The sequence below is a fragment of the Hemitrygon akajei genome, chromosome 20 (assembly GCF_048418815.1).
Source record: "Hemitrygon akajei chromosome 20, sHemAka1.3, whole genome shotgun sequence".
In the NCBI taxonomy this organism is placed as follows: Eukaryota; Metazoa; Chordata; class Chondrichthyes; order Myliobatiformes; family Dasyatidae; genus Hemitrygon; species Hemitrygon akajei.
In genome coordinates this window covers 59,901,462-59,924,667 of record NC_133143.1, presented here as the reverse complement: position 1 = coordinate 59,924,667, position 23,206 = coordinate 59,901,462, and the positions used below count along the sequence as shown (strand labels likewise).

Genomic DNA, 23,206 nt, shown 5'->3' with positions numbered 1-23,206 from the left:
TGCAGAGGTGCTCCATAAAGCAGCCCCCCAATTTGCAACAGGTCTCACCAATGTGGAGAAAACCGATCGATGAACTCAGCAGATTCACAGGTGAAGTGTTGCCTCATTGGAAGGGACATTTTGGGGCCCTGAATGCAGGTGAGGGAAGAGGTGTATGTACAGGACAGTGCTTAGAGGGTGATTAATGGGGAGGGATGAATGTACAAGCAAACTGCAGAGGAAATGATCCCTGCGGAAAGAGGAGAACGGGAGGGGGAAGTCAAAATGTTTAGTGTTAGGATCCCTTGGCAGATGGCAGAAGTTACAGAGGATTGTGTGATGGAAGTGGAAGTAGGTAAGGATAAGAGAGTCTCTGTCACTATGAAGGCAGTGGGAAGATGTACGGGAAATGGAGGAGATGTGGGTGAGGGCAGCATCAATAGTAGAGGGAGGGAAAGCCTGTTCTTTAAAGAAGGAGGATATCTCCGAAAGCCAAGTCCTGGCAACAGATGCGGTGGAGGCGAAGAAAAGGGAAGAGCATTTTGACAGGAGATAGGGTGGGCAGAGGTATAGTCAAGATGACCGTGGGAATCAGTAGGTTTATGAAAGATGTCAGTCGACAGTTTGTCTCCGGAAATCAAGACAGGGAGATTGAGAAAGGGGAGGGAGGTGGTGGAGACGGACCAAGTGAATTTAAGGGCAGGGTGGAAGTTAGAGGTGATATTTTTTAAAAGTCCATAGAAGATGAAAAGTGTTGATAGCAATAAATGATAAAAGTGGCAACATTCAGATGACATATTTACGTTGCCCAACAACGCAATGTTTGATTATTTCCAAGTTAACAACTGACCTGATATTTACTTCCTGCAGAAAGTCAGCCCAGACCAACAACTTTTTAGCACAACACTTTGGGGACCAACTTGTGATGGCTCTGACTGTGTCATTGATCACTGCGAGCTGCCTGAGCTGGAAATTGGAGATTGGCTGCTCTTTCAAAACAGGGGAGCATACACGATCACGTTGTCAAACAAGTTCAATGGTTTTCCAGGCCCCATTGCAAACTTTGTAGTGACCAAAGAAGCCTGGTAGGAACAAATTCATTTCCTTCCCATTTGAATTGAGAATGTGATTCAGTAATGTGTTACATTTTAACCACATTTGTTTTACACCTTTCTCTGCACACAACTGTTCAACTATACATGAGAATTAACTTGTCACTTTGTTCCCAAACAAAGGGAAATTCTCCAGAAGATAAAGAAGGAAAATCAGCATCCAACAGAAGAGCAGGTCCAAGGAGAGCTTTAATTGCTAAGAGAAGCTGAGGATAATTTTCATCAATCACCACCAACATTTAAATGTTGAACTATTCTGAATTCTCAAGTTAATTTTAAACTGCTCTCTGTCACATTTCTATTATGTTAGAAATTAATAAACTTTTAGTGTTTAGTTTACCAGAAGTTGTTCATTAAATTTCCAATACAATGACAACTTTTCCAATTTCCCTAGGATTTATTTCTCAGGTGAGGGCAAAATAAGCAGAATTCCAAAAGCATAATATTTTACCACTTGAAACGGTCATTGTTCATTCTCAATGCATCAAGGAATCAAATCAGTGTAGTAGTACGTAATAAAAACTAAATGGTGTAAATAATTATGTTAGATGTTACGTACAGTATGTGCAGAGCAAGAACGGCAATAGTGTCGCATGGTTAAACATTTTTACTGAGTCGTGTTAGTAATAGCTGTCTAACTGAGTGGGAGCTAAGAACCGATCCCATCAAAACAAAAAGATGCGCTATCCCCAGTGCAGTTGTGTAACACTGAGTTCGGCAGTCCTAATTCACTTACCAAGGTGACGGTGTGACAGCTCACCCCATAACCAGCTCAAATTTCATGGACTGGTTGTGAGTGTAACCAAGTAAGGAGGTTGGTTACCAAGTAGCCAGTATCATGGGCTGTGAAAGTAGCGCCCCCTTCTTTGCTTTGGCCGTCTACATGTGCAGATGGTTGAATTCTGCTGTTTGCTCAGTGAAGCATAAGAGCATTAGAAATGGGAGCAGAAATCGATCTGCCATTTGAACATGGCTAATTTATTATCCTTCTCAACCCCATTCTCCTACCATCTCCTCGTAACCTTTGTCATCCTGACTTACCAAGAACCTATCAACCTCTGCTTTAAATATACTCAAAGACTTGGCCACCACAGCCTTCTGAGTCAATGAATTCCATAGATTCTCCACCCTCTAGCTAAAGAAATTCCTTCTCATCACTCTTCTAAATGAATGTCTCTTTTTCCCAGACTCACCCATGAAAAGAAACATCCTTTCCACACCCACTGTATCTAAGCCTTTCAATATTCGATAGGTTTCACTGAGATCCCACCCCCACCCCCTATTCTTCTAAACTCCATCAAGTACGGGCCTAGAGCCATCAAACGCTCCTCGTATGTTAACCATTTTATTCCGGAAATCATTCTCGTGAACCTCCTCTGGACCCTCTCCAATGCCAGCACAGCTTTTCTTAGATAAGGAGCCCAAAACTGCTCACAGTACTTTGTGAGGTCTATCCAATGCCTTATAAAGCCTCAGTGCTACATCCTTGCTCTTATATTCTAGTCCTCTCAAAATGAATGCTAACATTGCATTTGTCTTCCTTACCTGCAAGTTAACCTTTAGGGAATTCCCTACAAGGACTAAGTCCCTTTGCACTTCTGATTTTTAAATTTTCTACCTGTTTAGAAAATCTGTTCCTTCTACAAAAGGGCATGATCATAAACTTCCCTACGCTATATTTCCATCTGTCACTTCTTTGTCCATTCTCCCAGTCTGTCCAAATCCTTCTGCAGACTCCCTGCTTCCTCAACACTACTACCCCTGCACCATTCTGTGTATCATCTGCAAACTTAGCCACAAAACCATCAATGTGTAATCGATAAATAACGTGAAAGATGGTCCCAATACCTACCCCTGTGAAGCACCACTAGTCACCAGCAGTCAACCAGAATAGACCCCCTTTATTCCCACTCTTTGCCTCCTGCCAGTGAGCAAATTTTGATCCATGGCAGTATATTTCCTGTAATACCATGGGCTCTTATCTTGTTTAGCAGCCTCATGTGTGGCACCTTGTCAAAGGCCTTATGAAAATCCAAGAAAACAACTTTTGTCTATCCTGCCAGTTATTTCCTCAAAGAATTCCAACGTAATTGTTAGGCAAGACTTCCCCTTAAGGAAAGCATGAGGACATTGGCCTACTTTATCATGCATCTCCAAGTATATGAAACCTCATTCTTAATAATAAACTTTGATTCTTCCCAACCACTGAGGTCAGGCCAACTGACCTATAATGTCCTTTCTCTTCCTCTCTCCTTTCTTGTAGAGTGGAGTGACATTTATAGATTTTCAGTTCTCTGTAACCATTCCAGAATCTAGTGATTCTTGAAAGATCATAACTACTGCCTCCACTATCTCTTCAGCTACTTCTTTCAGAAGCCTGGGGAATAATCTGTCTGGCCCAGGTGACGTAGCTACCTTCAAACCTTTCAATGTCCCAAGCATCTCCTCCTTAGTAATAGCAACTACCCCTTGACAATCTCAAATTTCTGGCATTCTGGTGGTGCCTTCCAAAGTGAAGGCTAATGCAAAATACTTATTAAGTTTGCCCACCATTTCTTTGTTCCTCATTACTACCTCAAAAACAAGAAGTGCTGGCAATTGATCTCAGGAAAGGGGCTTCTTTCCACATGCTCTTGCCTACGTCAATGGTGTTGAGGTTGAGAGCTTTAGGTTTCTAGGAGTGAACATCAATAGCCCGTCCTTGTCCCATCACATAGACAATACAACCAAGAAAGCTCACAAACTGCTCAACATCCTCAGGGTCTGAAGAAATTTCACATGACCCATTCACCCTTCCCAGTGTTTATTAATGCACCACAGAAGTTCAAAGTAAATTTATTAGCAAAATCATCTCATTCTACCTTGAGGTCTATTGTCTTGCAGGCATTCAGAGACAAACAAAGAAATGCAAAGCAGTCAGTGAAAACTATGCACAAAGACTGATAAACAACTAATGTGCAAAAGAGGGTGAAATGTACCAATTAAAAAAAATAACAAGTAAATAAATAGTGAGAATATGAGTTATAAAGTCCTTGAAAGTGAGACCATTGGTTGTGTTCAGTGATCAGTCAAGTGTTGAGGTAGGTAAAGCTTTCCATGCTGCTTCAGGAGTTTGAAGTGTAATAACTTCCTGAACTTGGTGGTGTGGGACCTAACACTCCTGCTTCTCCTGTTTGGATGCATAATGGCTCATATGGCTACTGCTTTATGTGACTGCAAGAAACTGCAGAGAGTTCTAGACGCAGTTCTGCATCACAGTAACAGCCAACCCTCAATGGAGTCTGTCTTTCCAACTCTCTGCCTCATTAAATCAGCCAGCATTATCATAAACCTCATCCACCCTGGACATCCTCTCTTCTATCAGACAGAAGATACCAAAGCCAGAAAGCACGTACCACCAGGCTCAAGGACAGTTCTCTGACTATTCAATAGTTCTCTAGTACAAGTTGAACTCTTAACCTCACAATCCACCCCATTATGATCTTACAACTTACTGTTTACCTGCACTTTCTCTGAAGATGCTCCGCTTAATTGTTATTGTTGTACCTTGTTCTACACCAATATAATAAATTGATTGTATGAATAGTATGCAAGACAAGTTTTTCCATTGTGTCTCCGTACATGTGACAATAATAAACTAATTACAGTTCCAAAGATTGGCAGGCTAGAGAATTTTAACCTGTTTATATCAATGAAAAATTAATGTTCACTTTAGATATTTGTAGGTAATGATATCACTGACATACTTACTTCAGTTTAGCTGTTCCTGTTGCTGTGTGACTAACATAAACCAAAGTGTTACTGGCTGGTAAAACAAACGATATTGAAGATATCAAGAGAATTGTGTATTGCTTCATATATCCAAAGCTGAGCATCCATTTCTTAGAAGACTGTTAATTATAAAATTAAAACCCAACCCCATCAGTCGGTCCAAACATAACCCAAACAGGAGATTTGATAATGTTGTTGATATCTGACAGCCAAATTCCATATATTGTCAGATCCTGTTGGGCTCCGGTAGGAAGACCAGGGCTGCTACTCCTGTGTTATAGGAGTTTGCACATTCACAGTACTCATAACAAGCAAGTGTGTAAATTAGAAAGAGTTAAGGTTTTGATTCTTGAAGCATGCAGATGTATGGTATCAAGGAATGTGATAATGTGTTTCAAAGAGATGAACAAAACCATTTCAGTGGCATAGTAAATTGTGACTGATAAAGTAATTTTTTCTTTCCAGTAACAAGCAAGGCTTTATTGGGTAAAGACCTCCCAATAAAAATGCTTTTATGAAATGACTAATTTTTGAATTGTGCCTGACTGCTATGCGCAGATCAGACAAGAAGTGTGGGCTTTCTTGATTATGTACAGTATATAAATGTGCACAGGGAACAAGTCCGTGGAACTTCTGTCCTCAGACCGGAATCACAATCGGGACCAAGCACCTCGAAGGGTCTCCAGGCTCTTCGTTGTAAATTAGAATCGACAATGAGCAGAAAGCCCTGAGAGTTGTTACTGTATTAATTATTCTGTACTCTGTTTTAGACTTGTTTAGTTAATCCTTTGCATCACTTAGTAGTAAGCAGTGGGACTTGGTTCTTTTATCAATGATTTTACACATTGTTTTAGACTTAGTGTTTTGTATATCCTCATGTTTTTCTAATCACTTATTATACTCTAATAAACTACCCAGCAGCAACTTCAGAGTGCTTCTTTTCCTTCATTGATCCAAATCCTCGAAAGCTGTTTATCCTGCCCTTAGAAATATAGACTGGATCCTGACTGAACACTAAACTAATTTCAGCACACCAAAAACACCCCCTGCAACTTTGTTGAATTTGCCACGTCCACAAAGATTCATCACACCTTTCCAAATTGGTTTCAGGGTCTCAGGAACTCACCAAACACTTCCTTGCAAACCTGTAATCTGTCAGCCCACATTCAATTGGTAATTCTGGCAAGATTTGACAGAAAGAGAGATTTTGTCACAATTGATTCAGCAAGCCAACAAAACTGTTTATTTAATGGAGATATTAAATAACAGGTACCTTGGGTGCCAAATCTAAAAGGAAAATGAAAACATTGCATTTATCTGTAAACATAAATATTACAGATAAGCCAAAGTGTTAGTATAGAATCAACAATACTAGCTGGCTTAAAATCAGGTTTTAAGATATTAATTGTTTTAAAGAAAGGTAGTTTTCAGCCTCTGTGCTAAAAATTGGACTTTCACAGACATAGAAAACATTGAGAACGTCTTCTGAAATTATCACTTTCATTGCCATAATTACTTAACTAATATGAGGTTGAAAAAAATGTACATTGACTATAGCTCATGTGTCATTTCAAAGTTAGTGCTCTAACTAAATTATTATCTGTAATTGACTTTAGAGCATAGAGCGTAGTAAATAACAATATTTCTGATTATAACTGAAAATATTAATTGCAAAATGTACTAATTATTCTATTCTTTATGAAATGCTGAGAGTCTAAGATATTTTAAACTGTTCAAAGAACTACATTCCATTACAAATCTAGTCAAAATCATACAGTACCTATAAAAGGTATCACAGTAAATTTAATTTGGCTTTTCTGACACTGATCAACAGAAAAGACTTTAATTGAGCAGCCTTTTTCAAGTCCAGCCACAAATTCTGAATGGATTGAGGTCTGGACTTTGACTTGGCCATTCAAAGACATTAACTTTGTTGTTTTTAAGCCATTCCTGTGGAACTTTGGCTTTATGCGTGGGTTATTTTCTTGCTGGAAAACAGATATTCTCCCCAATTGCAGTTCTCTTGCAGGCTGCATCAGGTCTTCCTTCAGGGTTTCCCTGTATTGTGCTGCATTCATTTTACCCTCTACCTTCACAAGCCTCCAGGTCCTGTACAGTGAAGCATCCCCACAGCGTGATGCAGCCACCACCATGCTTCATGGTAGGGATGGTGTGCTTTTGATAATGTGTGGTATTCAGCTTACACCAAACATAGTGTTTAGTCTGATGGCCAAAAAACTCAATTTTGGTTTCATCAGACCATAGAACCATCTTCCAGCTGACTTCAGTGTCTCCCACATGCCTTATGGCAAGCGCTAGCTGAGATTTCATGTGAGTTTTCTTCGAAGGTGGCATTCTCTTAGTCACTCTCCCATTAAGTTACAACTGGTGAAGCACCCAGGCAACAGTTGTTGTATGCACAGTCTCTCCTATCTCAGCCACTGAAGCTTGTAACTCCTCCAGAATTGTCATATGTCTCTTTGTGGCCTCTCTCACTTGTCCCTTCCTTGCATAGTTGCTCTGCTTTTGAGGACAGACTGCCCTAAACAGATATACAGCTCCTCCGTATTCTTCCCATTTCTTGATGATTGACTTATCTGTACTCCAAGGGATATTCCATGACTTGGAAATTTAATTGTATCCATCTCCTGACTTGTGCTTTTCAATATCCTTCTCATGGAGTTGCTTGGAGTGTTCTTTTGTTTTCATGGTGTAGTTTTTGCCAGGATACTGATTCACCAGCAGATGGACCTTCCAGATACAGGTGTATTTTGAAACACAACATTTCTCTTCCATAATTTCCTGCAGGATGGAAAATAACATAAATATTATATAAATTACATCTCAGTTAGAATTAGGACCACTGTGATCTTTTCATAAGACCATAAGACATCAGTGTAGAATTAGGCCATTTGGCTCATTGAATCTGCTCCACCATTCAATCATGGCTGATCCTTTTTTCACTTCCTCATCCCCAATTCCCCGGCCTTCTCCCCATAGCCTTTGAAGCAGTGTCCAATCAAGAACCGATCAAGCTCTGCCTTAAATACACCAAACAACCTGGCGTCCCTGTGGTAACAAATTCCACAAACTCACCACCCTCTGTCTAAAGAAATTTCTCTGCATCTCTGCCATTTTAATTTTGATTCCTGTCTATCACCTCCCGCTGAGTTCCCTCCTCCTTTCCTTTCTCCTACAGTACACTCTCCTCCAAGCGCAACAGGAAATCCATCTCTCATTTACAGCCCCCCCAAAAAAACTACATTTCAAGTCTCTAGAAATTGACATTCTTTAAGGAGCTACAGGAATGTTAGGTCCCCCCCCCCCCCCCTTCCAGGTTCAGGAACAGTTATTACCCTGCAACCAGGAGGACCTCTGCTTTCCTTAGGAGTTTGCAAATATTCGGCATGACATATAAAACTTTGACAAATTCCTATAGATGAGTACTGGAGAGTATACTGACTGTTTGCATCATTGCCTGGTATGGAAACACCAATGGCTCTGAACAGAAATTCCTACAAAAAGTAGTGGATACGGTCCAGTCCATCACAGGTAAAGCCCTCGCCATCACTGAGCACATTTGCACAAAATGTTGTCATGGGAAAGCAGCATCCATCATCTGGGATCCCCAACACCCAGGACATACTTTCTTCTCATTGCTCTCAACAGGAAGAAAGTACAGCAGCCTCAGGACTCACATCACAAGGTTCAGGAACAATCGTTGTTCCAACAAGACCTTGAACCAAAGAAAATAACTTCACTTTCCCCTTCTTTGAAATGTTCCCACAGCCTTTGGGTTCACTTTGAAGAACTCTTCATCTCATGTTCTTGATAGTTATTGCTTATTAATATTATAATTCTTATTTCTTTTTCTATTTGCACAGTTTGTTGTTTTTTGCACGCTGGTTGAACTGAAACTGGAGTGTTCTTTCATTGATCCTGTTATGGATATAATTCTACATTGGATTTATAGAGTATGCCTGCAAGGATGGGTGGGAGGGAAATAGAGGGCTATGGTCCAGGTACAGGGCAATGGGACGAGGCAGCATAGTACTATAGCGCTCTATGACTATGACTCTATGAATGGGTTGGGATACAGTAGCAAAATCACTTCATTAGTGTCAATGGAAAGCAGCTGCCAAAATTATTAAATGCTCACTTGCTCATGGTCCAGTTATGTAGAGGTACATTCTCCTACACCAAACCTATACCAGAAATTACATCAAAGACAACTTTACACTGAAGAACACTTGAAGCAAAATTTGCTTACAGTGTTTTCAAGAAAATAAATCACCTCTTCGTGATACAAGAATTCACAGCAAAGTCTGAACAACTGTTATTTGTTTTCCTCAGTAAGTCCAAGGAATGGCTGGAACTGTTGATTTGCCTCTTCAATTGCTGTGAAGTATTGAAAGGTATGAATGTTGACTATTACTCTGTCTTCATTAACCCAGCTTGCAGTTACAACATGCACTTAATTCACACATGCTTTTCAATCAGAATTGCAATGAGCTTGCAATATCATTTTTAAACGCATTGTATTGAATCAAAATCAGAATCAGGTTTAATATCACTGACCTTTGTTAATCAGATTATGTAAATGAAGCATTAGCAGTGTGGTGAGTAGCACATAGAGGACCATGCAGTGGACCCTGCTGTGGAATAAGTATAGACAGAAATATGGAAAAGCAGAAGAAAAAAAGACACTATTGCCCCCAGACACATATACAACAAATTATTAATGGGGGAATATCAAAAGTCTGTAGATCTGCAATTATCATTGGAAATCAAAAACCACAGGCACAGGAAATCTGCTACAAAAAAATAGAAAATTTTGGAAAAACTCAGAAGGTTAGGCAGCATCTGTGGAAAGAGAGAGAGTTAACATTTCAGACCCAAAATGTTAGCTGTAACTCTTTCCACAAGTCCTGCTGGACTGTTGGTGTTTACAGGATTCCCTGTGAATGCAGAGCAGCGTGTATCAGCCAGACAGAATGCACAGTGGAAACCCGCATCCAGGAGCATGGGAGGTGTATCTGTTAGGTTACCCGAAGAAGCTGGCAGCAGAGAACATTGCATTTGCAATGGCCATAGGATTGACTTCAATGGCTCAAGACTTCTGTGTCATACCACTGGCTTTTGGAACCGCCAGGTGAAGGAAGCCATTAAAATAAATCTAGAAGAAAAGAATTTTAACAAAGACAAAGGTCTCACTCTAAGTAAGATCTGCAATTTAATTGTAAATAAGATTGGACAGCAGAAACCTGATTGGATGAGGACTAACCAATCAGGAAGGGTGGGTGGATGATGGGGTTGGGGGGGGGGGGGGGATAATACCACTAGACTAGACATGCCCAGGCATCATCCCTGATGAAGATGGTGGAATTTGTCATCGAAATGTCAGTTAAGCTCAATACCTGTACCTGGCTGGAAGTCCAAAATGAGTTTATGAGATGGGGTAGGTTCAAAGGGGATGTGAGGGGTAAGTTTGTTACTCAGAGAGTAATGGATACCTGGAATGTGCTGCCTGGTATGGTGGTAGCAGCAAATACATTAGAGGCTTTTAAGAGATGTTTGGATAGGCACATGGTTGTGAGGAAGATGGAAGGATATGGATCTTGTGTAGGTAGGAGGGATTAGTGTCTGGGTGTTTTTGATTTGCGTTTTAGCTGGTCAGCACTACATTGTGGGTTGAAGGGCCTGTTCCTGTGCTGTACACTTCTATGCTATGCTAACAAGAGCATCCTCTATTCCTGAATTGTCAGAGAAATCATTTGATTTTGCTTCAGTGTACTATCTAAAGGAAGTTTAGGAGTGACAAGAATACTCTATTTTACTTTGTTATTTGTGGTGGATGCATGCTAAATATTCTGGGTTTCAACACTATTGATACCTTTTGGGCACAACTCTACTAAAATATTTCAGTTTGTGACTCTACAGATACTATGGGCTGACTCTATTGATATTTTGAGTGCATCAGTGGCAGAATTACAGGTTGTGACTCTATTGATGTTTCAGGTTAGAGCCCTAGTATTATTATACCTTCAGTTGTAACTCTAGTCACACATTTTGGGTTGCAATTCTAATAACTGTGATTGACATCCAAGTGAAAAGTACTCGTTGAGATTGAACTGGAACAATGGACAAAGTTGAGAAACAAACTGTGTAATCTCCAGCTGTGAGAGAAAAGATAACGGAGGGTTTTAGCATTTGATGCAATTAACAAAAAAAAAGGGAAAATTATGCCATTGAGGCCGAGTCTAGTGAAATTTAGCTTATGAGTGATGTTGAAAAGATATGGTAGGAGATTCAGAAAATGTTGTTGGGAAATAAAACTGACTGGACACTGGCAGCATTATCAGAGCTACGAAAGCATAAACGTGCCATGCTAGGAAGTCAAATAAATAAATTTAAACGTGAACGTGTCAAGTTAGAAAATCAAGTGTATGAACTAAAGTGAGCACATGGTGTGTTGACTGAGCAAGTAAATAATTTAACTAATCAGTTAGGGGAAAAGGAAGAAATGTGTAACATGCTGAAAGGATAGCATGATAGAGACAGTAAAAAGTCTTAACAAAAGAATCTCTTCGTTAACTGAACGAGTGATCTAAGAATACAGGTCCATGATCTGTTGAAAGTGGCCTCACGGGTAGATAGGGTCATTAAGAAAGCTTTTGGCCTTCATAAATCAAAGTTCTGAGTACAGGAGATGAGATGTTATTTTGAACTTGTATAAGACATTGGTGAGGCCTAATTTGGAGTATTGTGTGCAATTTTGGTCACCTTCCTACAGGAGAGGTGTAAATAAGGTTAAAAGAGTACAGAGAAATTTACAAGGATGTTTCTGTGTTTAGACCTGAGTTATAAGAAGAGATTGAATAGGTTAAGGCTTTATTCCTTGGAATGTAGAAGATGAAGAGGAGATTTGATAGAGGTATACAATATTATGAGGGGTATAGACAGGGTACATGCAAGCAAGCTTTTTCCCCTGAGGCTCAGTGGGACTACATGTGTCATGGGTTAAAGGTGAAAGGAGAAAAGTGTAAGGGGAACATGAGGGGAAACTTCTTCACTCAGAGGGTCGAAAGAGTGTGGAATAATCTGCCAGCACAAGTGGTGCATGCAAGCTCGAATTCAATGTTTAAGAGAAGTTTGGATGGATACATGGATGGTAGGGGTATGGAGGGCTATGGTCCTGGTGCAAGCTGATTGAAGTAGGCAGTTTAAATGGCTCAACACACACCAGATGGGCTGAAGGGCCTGTTTCTGTGCTGTACTTTCTATGACTAAAATTATGATGCACAGCAGGGACCTTCGGTGGACGGTTCTGCCAACCCAATGGATCATCTAACAGTAGTGTCACTTATGTTGGAATGCAGCCATCGGTGAATAGTCCATAGAAACAGCGCCAACTTGGAAACTTCAAGGAACTACAAAATAGATGTAAAACTGACTCAACAGAGACCTCTGGTGACTTAGTTGATGATGACAATGATGAGGTAATTGCCTAAATAAAAATAAGGGAATGAAAAGCACACAAGAAAGAAAAAGGAGATTATGAAAGCAGACAGGAGGTTTGCCATCTACAACTAGACCACAAAAGGATTCGGAGGATGATTTTGAATATGAAGGCCACTATAGGACAGTTTTGATCAACTATTCAGGAGTTCAAGGAACAACTGAAGATATTATAGAAGAATTCACATTTGGCTCCTTCAAGTCATGAATGACTTGAAACCAGATGTTTCCAAAGTGGTGAAGCTAATGAAAGCAACTTGGAATGAAAATGCTGTTTCCTACCATGATCTGGTGCAAACTGCCAAACAAGTGGAGTGAGATGTCAAAATCCAACAAAGATCAGTGTTCGGGCATATTGAAGGACAGAGAAAGAAAAGAAGCATTATGAAGACATTCTAACTACAGAAATTGTCCTGTTACTTTTCTTCTATAACATATAAAAATGTGCTGTAATGTTAGGTTGGGGACCTCAAAGGCTGTAAGCTGGTGTGTTTCTGTCCTGAATAAAGACTTTAATATCTACCAGCTAATTCTCTCTGGTGACTTCATTCACAGTCACAACATTTGGGGGCTCATCTGGGATATGTTCGTATCCCATTGTGTGCCCAGCAATAATCTCACAGTTCAAGTGGGTGAGTATTTTTTTTAAGATTAGTACTCACACTTAAATCTGTTCCCGAAGTATCACAAACACACTATAAAATGTGTGTGTGTGTATGTATGTATTTTTTAAGAATAAGTCTGTAACTTCGGTGTAACAGGTTTTAAATGCAATGGAATACAACAGACATTATGAGTTCAGACACACCTAAGTGGTAGATTGAAGAGTATGTACTCTCCAGTTTTAAGCGTGTAGTGTTTAGTTTTTATCCATCACTTATATTTTGCATAAAGTGGGAATTAGTGTGGTGCCAATTGAGGGGAAGGCTATACTCAGATATGTCTGTCAGGATGTGAGGTCAGGCGACGTCAGGTCGAGAACCCTGATGACCAGAACCTGCCCTTGACCTTGATTATGACCATCCACACGCCTTTCACCTCCGGGGAGAAGCAGAACATTTGGTCAGGGTGGCCCTCAATTAAAGCAGAATTCTGGTATAAGCTCAAGGAAATGATTGAGTTTCACCAGATGCACCTTTGTATTGGTATAAGTGAAGAGCCCAGCAAATATGTGGGACAGTATTACCCGGGGGTGCAGGAGGACACATGGGCAACTACCAGGAACACCTGCAACGAAGAGAGATATTGTTTTTTTAATGGTGAAATGAGGCAGTTACTGGGGGAAGGTGAGAGTAACTAGGGAACGATAATGTCGGTGATTAAGAGAGCCGATGAGCCAGCCATCGATCACACAGAATGTCAATATCGAGCTGAGGAGGAGTATTTAAGTTTGGATAATCCAGGGAGTGACAGCCTAGTCTTCCTGAAAATGCTGATGAAAGTCCTGAGCTGATCCCACCAGGAAGTTATAGATTTGGGGATAGTGGTGGGATCGAACTACTCCGTGATAGTATCATGGGCCGGTGAGGTAAACCAGAGGAGGGGGAAGAGAAGTGGTAAAGTGGCTGTAGTGAATGTAGCTGCTGTGATGTCACAGGGGACTTGCTTTGTGTGCCAGGAAACGGGTCATTTAGCAAGGAACTGTTGGAATAGATGTGGGAGGTGCCATGCTACAGCTACGGCTTCTCGGGCCATGGCGGGAGGCAGTGTCCTGTAAAAGGAAGAGAGTGTGAAAATTACTCTCCAGAGCAGGCAGAATCGACAGCAGCACCCTCTCTTTCCAATCCAGCTGCTGACCAGATTTTGGAGCTGGTGAGGTCAGACAAATTGCTGAGAGCAGCCTCTATTGCCAGTGCTGCTCATCCACGGATCTACACAAGAGGTTCATTAGGGGGCTGGTAATGTGAAATGTTAATAGACACTGGGTTGTCAGTATTGATAACTAATCTTCCCTTGCCCACGACTGGAGAGGCGATTTACATTACCTGTGCAGGAGGTGAAACAATGAGGGTAGAGAGAAGTCAGCCCCAGGTTCTTGAGATTGAGGGAGTGCAGGTTCCTGTAGATATCCGGGAGTGCCCAAACAATGAAGGTACAATCCAGGAGATAGACACACTGAGTGAGGCAGGAGCTATCATAGACTCGGGAAAAGGAGAAATAAAGAGGACAAGACAGGGACAGTGAACATGTGTGACCCACAGTGCAGCCAAAATGATTGATAAAGAGACAGACAGCAGCATCAAGCAGGGTGGAGAGACAGGACAATGTGTGGAGATCATGTCTGGAGGTCCCAAGGCTTGGGGCCAAGCACAGTCAGGAGCTGTTAGAAGTAGTGCAGCTGCCTGAGGAGGGAGCTGAGGCTAAAGTAAAGGCTCACAAGAAAGGGGATAGTATGGAGCAGAGAGGGAACAAGTGGGCAGACATCAGTGGGAGGAGGACAGCTGAAGAACGAGAAGCAGCAGAAATTACAAGAGTACTAGAGAAACTACAACTGCCAATTTAGTAAGATTACATGGAGGTGTGAAAGTCCGCTGTAATCAGGGTAACACATTGAGGGATCGAGCAAAGCAGCAGCAACATATTGCAATTCAGAGAGAGGCAAAGGGAGACAACGCAGTCGTCCCACAGCCAGGTGACCAAGCCGTGATAAGGGAGCTGACTGAAAAAACTGGTTTCGTTTCCAGGTGAGAACCACAAGCAGAGCTCCGGACGAACGGCACCTGTGTTTGTGTTCAGACTCGGTGAGGTAGACAGTGGAGACACTAGGCTCAAGTTTAAACTATACAACCACCCCAACTCCTCCTGTACATCGATGAGCTGAGAGTCAAGATTCTGATAATCTTCTGCCATGGCGTGGAGTGTGAACTATTGCCTGATACATTTACCTTGCTGGTGCCCCTGACCAGAGAGTAACCACTGCCGAGTTTTAGCTTTCAATGAACAGAGAGATGAAGAAGAACACAGGTAAACCACGACCGACCAGCAGGGAAGGAGGCAACAGGCACACGGATGACAAAGCTGCATTTTAAATACAGTTGGTCAAATTTCTGGAACAATCGCTGCATTGAGCTTGTGAGTAGCCATTAGGGATGATAGTGTAGTTATCGATCCACAGAGGGATCGAATAGGTAATTGGGAAAGGGAGTCCAAAGTTCAGTGCAATTTCTCTGCCCCCTTTTATACTGATCATCCTTTGAGTTTGGCCTTTCCTGGAACAAAGTTATTTTTGCCCAGAAGGACCAAGAGGAGGGACCTGTATTTTGGAGATGCAATATTAACAAATTAGCAAATATTAACTTCAGTACCAAACAACCTTCAGATCTGAATATAGATTGTAGATTGAATTTAAAATCCAGCTCAGACCAATCGTTTTCTCGAAGCTGCACTTTAGAGTAAATTGCACACCAGGGAACACCCAACTGACTGATATATCTGCATATGCATGAATGCAATCAATACCCCAGTGCAGGAAAACAACTCAGAGACCACAAAAATTAACACTCATTTTGGATGAGTTGGTGGGAAGACCAAGGAATTTGAAAAACCACACATAACTCAAAAGAAGCATTATAAGGGCATTGTAACTATAGAAATTGTCTTCTTAACTTTGTTCTTTAACATTTAAAAATGTGCTGTAAATTTGGGTCTCCCTCTCTCTCTTTTGAGTGACTCCCTATATCTACCCTCAAGTGGTTTCATTCACAGTCACGGCAATGGCATGGCACAGAAAATATAATACTTGATAAAGAAAGCCTGCATTCCATCCTACTTTGCTATATTTTAATTAAATGGAAGTGGAGCTGTTTCGGACAATGCCCCATGTTGTTTTACACGGGGTCAGTTGACAAAACACACTCTAAAGCCACAGTAGCTATGTGGTTGGAAAATCAGTTGGGTTGTGTTTCTAGGCTTCAGCTCAAGAAAATTCACATTAGTTGTAATCTGATTTTGCAGGTCTGGAAATTGTTGAAGCCACTATACCGATTTGATTGGTAGCCCTTTGCTACTAAACCATCTCCAGCTCTTCACTCATTTACTTTAAACTACAAAATATATGCTTCGCCTTTGGTGGACAGACATTTTTGTTCCATACATTTGAAGCTGTAGTTATTGATCATAAGATATAAGATAGAACCATAAAATATTGGAGCAGAATTTGGCTATTTGGCCCATTGTGTCTGCTCTGCAAATTATATCACCCCAAAACCAACCCTTACCTTGTACTTTAACTGTGAGTAATGGCCACAAGGTGTCCTTCTATCACTGTGAGTATGTTGAGAGATCACACGGGAACTACTTTGAATAATGCAAGTTTTGCTCTTATCCTCTGACTTTTAGCAGTTCCATGTACTTTGTGATTTGTATGCAAATTTCATTTTTCATGTGAAATTTAAGCAATTCTATTGGGGAATTTACCATCCTATTGAAGGTGATTACTGTATTTTTGACAGTGTTTACTTATTGAGGGTGGTGTTGTCTTTTGGATAAACTGGGAACATATGATCTCTCAGGATGCCATGAAAGATCTCCAGTCAGTCCATTAAACTGGGAAATTGATATCCATATAAATGGAAAAAATCTGCAGATGCTGGAAACCCAAAGAACACACCCAGAATGCTGGAGGGACTTGGCAGATGCGTGAGGCAGCAACTATGGAAAAGAGTAAAAAGTTAATGTTTTGGGTCGAGACCCTTCATCGGGAACTCACCAACTTAGCCCTAGTCTAATCATGAACAATTTACATACCAATTAACCATACTAACCGTGTGTCCTGGACTGTGGGAAGCAACTGGAGGAAGCACATTCATTCCATGGAGAGGAGGTATAGATTCCTTACAGACATGTTGGAATTGAACTCTGAACTCGACCACCCTAAACTGGAAAAGTGTCGCACTAACTGCTTCACTGCTGTGGTATCTGCTGGTGAATCATGTAGCATCCATTGTCAATATTACTTATTAGGGCATGTTTTAGTTTTTTAAATTCATATTAAATTAATATTACATTAACTATTGTCAGTGGTGGAGGCAGACACACTAGTGAAGTTTAAGAGACTACTAGACAAGTATATGGAGGAACTTAATGTGGGGGTTATATGTGAGGCAGGGTTTGAGGGTCAGCACGACATTGTGGGCTGAAGGGCCTGTAATGTGCTGTACTATTCTATGTTCTATGTTCTATTCTAATGCCCTTCCTTTGGACAACATTGGTGGTGTGGAGAGGGGAGACTTGCAGCTTGGGCAACTGCCGGTCTCCCATAAAAAAAAACTTGCCCAGGCTTGCGCCCTGGAAACTTCCCAAGATGCAAATCCATGGTCTATCACGGAGGCCTACACATTAACTATAATTCAAATAGTTAACTTATTTGCTAACAGAGTGATGCAATTCCTTTAATAACTTAATGTGCATTTTAAGCCCACAACCCTTCTGTACGGTAGCTCTAGGGCAGCTAGTAATCTTTTCAGGAACTTAAACAGGAAGCAGTTTCCCATCTCGACTTGCATAATTGTTATGAACAGCTTGCATAATTGCAAATTGTAAAATTTGGTCTCTGTTTATGAACTGCGGAAGAAGGATTAACTGTTACAATGGTAGTGTTAAACATTCCATCTTTGTCCAGTTCAATTTGGAGTGCATGCTGCAGGATTAATTTGTTAATATCCAGTAAGGAAAACCAGCTGCTGCATTTCTGAGGAGGAACTGGGAAACTTTGAGTTATTTTATGTTGCCAGTATATCGACAAGAGCAGCAAAGTAACACAGCAATTAGTTCATCAGTTTACAGTGCCAGTGACTGGCATTCAATTGTGCACATTTACACAGAGCATTGTCGCAAGAAAGCAGCATCCATCATCATGGACCCCCACCACCCCGGACATGCTCTCTACTCACTGCAGGCATCAGGTAGAAGGTACAGGAGCCTCAGGATTCACACTACCATATTCAAGAACAGTTATTATCTCTCAACCATCAGGCTCTTGAATGAAAGGCGATAATTTCATTCAACTTCACTTGCCCCATCGCTGAAATATTCCCACAACTTATGGACTCACTTTCAAGGACTCTTCATCTCATGTCCTTGATATTTATTGCTTATGTATGTATGCATTTATTTATATTTTTATTATTATTTCCTTTCTTTTGAATTTGCACAGTTTGTTGTCTTTTGAACAATGGTTGTCCATCCAGATGGTGCAGTCTTTCACTGGTTCTATTATGGTCATTATTATATTTTGGATTTATTGAGTATGCCTCAAGAAAATGACTTGCTTATGGTGACCTGTATGTATTTTGATGATAAATTTACTTTGAACATTGAATTCCTGCCGCTGTCCGTAAGGAGTTTATATGTTCTCCCTGAGACCCATGGATTTCCTCTCAAATTCCAAAGATTAGGGTTAGTGAGTTGTGGGCATGCTATGTTGGCATCAGAAGTACCCAGCACAGTCCTCACTGACTTGATGCAAATGATGCATTTTATTGTATGTTTCTATGTACTTGTGATAAATAAAGTTAATCTTTAAAAGAGAGGAATATATTTATATCTGCCTATTTATATCTTACTCCCCTCCCTACCAATTATACTGCTGGGAATGATTATGAGGTCAAGTTGATTGCACTATACATCTCCCATTTTTGGGGACAGATTCAAGATGTACTCGCACAACGTGAAAGAAGGCTGAAATAAAGCAAGTAAATTACAAAAGAAAATGAAAGTGCACAGGTAGAGCCAGAGGAGACAGAGACACAGGAGACTGGAGTGAATGAAGAAAATGCCAGAGAAACTCAATGGGTCAGACAGCATCTGTGGAGGGAAATCGAGAGTCAGTGTTTTGGGTCGAGACCCTTCATTTGTATAGTGTGTGAAAACTGAATCCTCCCCCTACCAAGCACCTCATTACATTCCCTCAATCACAGGACTCTGAGAGAGTGGTGCAGACAGCCCAGCACATCTGTAGAGGTGAACTTCCCACTATTCCGGACATTTACAAAGACAGGTGTGTAAAAAGGGCCCGGAGGACCATTGGAGACCCGAGTCACCCCACCCACAAACTGTTCCAGCTGCTACCACCCGGGAAACGGCACCACAGCTTGAAAGCCAGGACCAACAGGCTCCGGGACAGCTTCTTCCACCAGGCCATCAGACTGATTAATTTATCCTGACACAACTGTATTTCTATGCTATGTTGACAGTCCTGTTGTACATACGATTTATTACAAATGACTATAAATTGCACATTTAGACAGAGATGCAAAGTAAGGGTTTTTACTCCTCGTGTATGTGAAGGATGTGAGTAATAAAGTCAAGTCAATTTGTTTCTAAAGTAGAGTAATTATTTCAGTCAGGAACTTTGCATTGGTGTCTGTAATCGACCAAATTCTGGAGTGGCTCAAAGCCAAACGAGACTCAGAGTGCCACTTTGGAGTTAAAGGCTTAAATAATTTAAATGCTTTTACTGAAGGATGTCTTATCTATGTGTCATATCATCAATTCTCCCTGAATCAGTTACGTTCCCCCCTGCAGCAGCTACAGAAGTGTCCGGGGCAGCGAATACCAGCCTTCTGGAAATAGTTTGACATGCCTCGTTGTTGCTGAGCTGATTAGGCGGAAGATCCGCCCCACAGCAAAGCAGTCCTGTGTCTGTAATGAGTGCCGTTGCTGAGTATGAGGGGTAATCAGCAAATTTCATGACATATGCCAGTGATGCCAAACCTGATTCTGATCAATTAGTAATCAGGCAGTCTGAGCAAGATGAATTGCTCAGAGAAAGGCGCAGTAATGTAGCAGCTACTGCAATTATGTTTGACCCCTGTCAACACTTTCCGCTGCTGTCTGTAAGGAGTTTGTTTGTTCCTCCCATGACTGTGGGCTTCCTTCCACATTCCAAAGACATATGAATTAGTAGGGAAACACAGACGAAATGCTGGTGGAACACAGCAGGCCAGGCAGCATCCATAGGGAGAAGTGCAGTCGACGTTTTGGGCCGAGACCCTTCGTCAGGACTAACTGAAAGAAGAGATAGTAAGAGATTTGAAAGTGGGAGGGGGAGGGGGAGATCCGAAATGATAGGAGAAGACAGGAGGGGGAGGGATGAAGCTAAGAGCTGGAAAGTTGATTGGCAACAGGGATACACAGCTTGAGAAGGGAAAGGATCATGGGATGGGAGGCCTAGGGAGAAAGAAAGGGGGAGGGGAGCACCAGAGGGAGATGAAGAACAGGCAAGGGGTGATTGTGCGAGAGGCAGAGAGAGAAAAAAGAGAGAAAAGAAAAGAAAGAGAAATGGGGGGAATAATAAATAAATAAATCAGGGATGGGGTAAGAAGGGGAGGACAGGCATTAACGGAAGTTAGAGAAATTAATGTTCATGCCATCAGTTTGGAGGCTACCTAGATGGAATATAAGGTGTTGTTCCTCCAACCTGAGTGTGGCTTCATCTTGACAGCAGAGAAGGCCATGGACAGACATATCTGAATGGGGTATCAGTTTGGATTAGTAGGGTAACTGGTCACATGGGTGTAATGAGTGGTAGGGGTTCGATAGGCCGAAGGTGCCTGTTAGTGTGCTGTGTCTCTAAATAAAAATAAGTGTAACTCTGGGAGCTGTGGTCCCAGATTAATCATCTTACTTTAGTGCACAGAAAATCAAGGACATTGGTGTTCTGCCATTAGCTCTCAGTGGGTGCTTCTTCCTGCACAGTGCTTAATTAAGAGAACAACTCTACGTTCTGTGGCCATCCTGTGGTAATATTTGTTATCGAATAGAGAGGGACAGAACAATCAGAGCAGTGAGTGAATTTTGTGCAAGTTTGCAACATATATCGTGGGAGTTGTTATGGAATAGAAAGAATTCCATGTGGACTTTCCTCTGCGGGTATCTTCCATTTACATGGCATCACCTGTTTTGGACTTAATGGGGCTAGGAATATTAATTATTCAGCACTGGCTCCCAGTGGATGCTCTGAAAACAACTGCATGGCAGGAAGCCATTAGAAAGAAAACGCAGCAAGTGATAAATAAACACAAGAGATTCTGCAGATGCTGGAAATCCAGAGCAACACACACACACACACACACACAAAATGCTGGAGGAACTCAGCAAGTCAGGCAGCATCTACGACAGGGGTTCCCAACCTGGGATCCATGGGCCCCACAGTTAGGGTAGGGGTCCATAGCATGAAAAAGGGTTGGGAATGCCCGATCTACGAAGAGGAATAAACAGTCACTATTTCAAGCTGAGACCCTTCATTAGGAGTGAAACATTATCTATTTATCCCTCTCCATAGATGCTGCCTGACCAGCTGAGTGATAAATGGGTGCCACGGATCAAAAAGCGAACTCATCGCCAGTGGAAATGTGGTAAATTAGAGGTGATGGTGGTCTCTGTCCACTGCTGTTCGGGTGCACAGAGCCTACACAATCATCCTCTGTAATCCACGGCTGCTGTGGTTATGGAAGGCAAGAAAATCAGTAACACACCCCGGCTTCATCTTGCTGCTGATGTTTATGTACAGCAGAACAATTCAGGACAGATAATGGCTTGCTGATTCAGCTGCAGGGGAGGATTTATGTAACAGCAACTGAGGCACAATTGCGTTCACTCACACTCCTCGGCCAATAGAGAGGAAACGGGATGATAAGGTGTAAAAATGTTTGTTAGTAAATGGAGAGAGGGAGAGAATACAGCATAATGTGGATTATTACGAAATAGGAAAAAAAAGGGAGTCAACAAGGATTTTACAAAGCCTTGCATGAGGCAAGATTTCATGGAGTCATACAGTCATATAAAAGTATAGCTCAAAAACAGGCCCTTTGGCCCATCTGTTCTATCCAAACCATTTAAACAGCCCATTCCCATCGACCTGCACCAGATCATAGCCTTCCATACCCCTAAAATCCATGTACATAGAACATTACAGGCACGTTACAGGCCCTTCGGCCCACAATGTTGTGCTCACCATGTAACCTACTCTAGAAGCTGCCTAGAATTTCCCTATATTGTTTCCATCTATTTTTCTAAGCTCCATGTACCTATCTCTTAAAAGTACCTAGCCAAATTTCTCTTAAACATTGAAATCAAGCTCACATGCACCACTTGTGCTGGCAGCTCGTTCCACACTCTCACGACCCTCTGAGTGAAGATGTTTCCCCTCATGTTTCCCTTAAATATTTTACCATTCACCCTTAGTCCATGACCTCGAGAAGTAATCCCACCCAACTTCAATGGAAAAAGCCTGCCTGCATTTACCCTATTCATACCCCTCGTCAAATCTATCACATCTCCTTCTCAATCTTCAATGTTCTAAGGAATAAAGTCATAACCTATTCGATCTTTCCTCATAATTCAGGTCCTCCAGACTTGGCAACATCTGTGTAAATTTTCTCTGTAATCTTTCAACCTTTTTTATATCTTTTCTGTAGGTAGGTGACTTCATATTCACCCCAAGCATCAATAAGAGTATTGTTCTTGCTGTTGCCATCAGAAAGGAAGTACAGGAGCCTTAGGTCCCCCACCACCAGGTTCAGGAACAGTTATTACACTTCAACCATCAGGCTCCTGAGCCAGTGTGGAGAACTTCACTGAACTAATTCCACAACCTATAGACTCACTTTCAAGGATTCTATAACTCATGTTCTCAGAGAAATTATTTAGTTACTTACAATTATTTTTGTTTGATTTTTCTGTATTTGCACATTGGTTGTTCATCAATTACTTTATAGTTATTCATTCATTCTACTGGATTTCTTTGTTCTAATGTGAATCCCTGGAAGAAAATGAATCTCAGAGTAGTATGTGGTGACACATATGCACTTTGATAATAAAGTTAT

The 23,206-nt window shown here is 41.3% G+C and overlaps 1 protein-coding gene across 1 annotated transcript in view; it reads left to right on the top strand.

Annotated features, from left to right (window-relative positions):
- LOC140713990 (ornithine decarboxylase-like) overlaps window positions 1-2,243 on the top strand; it is a 43,825-nt gene extending 41,582 nt beyond the window's left edge. Inside the window, exons 10-11 of the mRNA XM_073024668.1 lie at window positions 850-1,064; window positions 1,215-2,243. Coding sequence (XP_072880769.1) covers window positions 850-1,064; window positions 1,215-1,284 — 285 coding nt within the window. The 3' untranslated portion in view covers window positions 1,285-2,243. The remainder of the gene's footprint in view (window positions 1-849; window positions 1,065-1,214) is intronic.
- The last annotated feature ends 20,963 nt before the right edge of the window (window positions 2,244-23,206 follow it).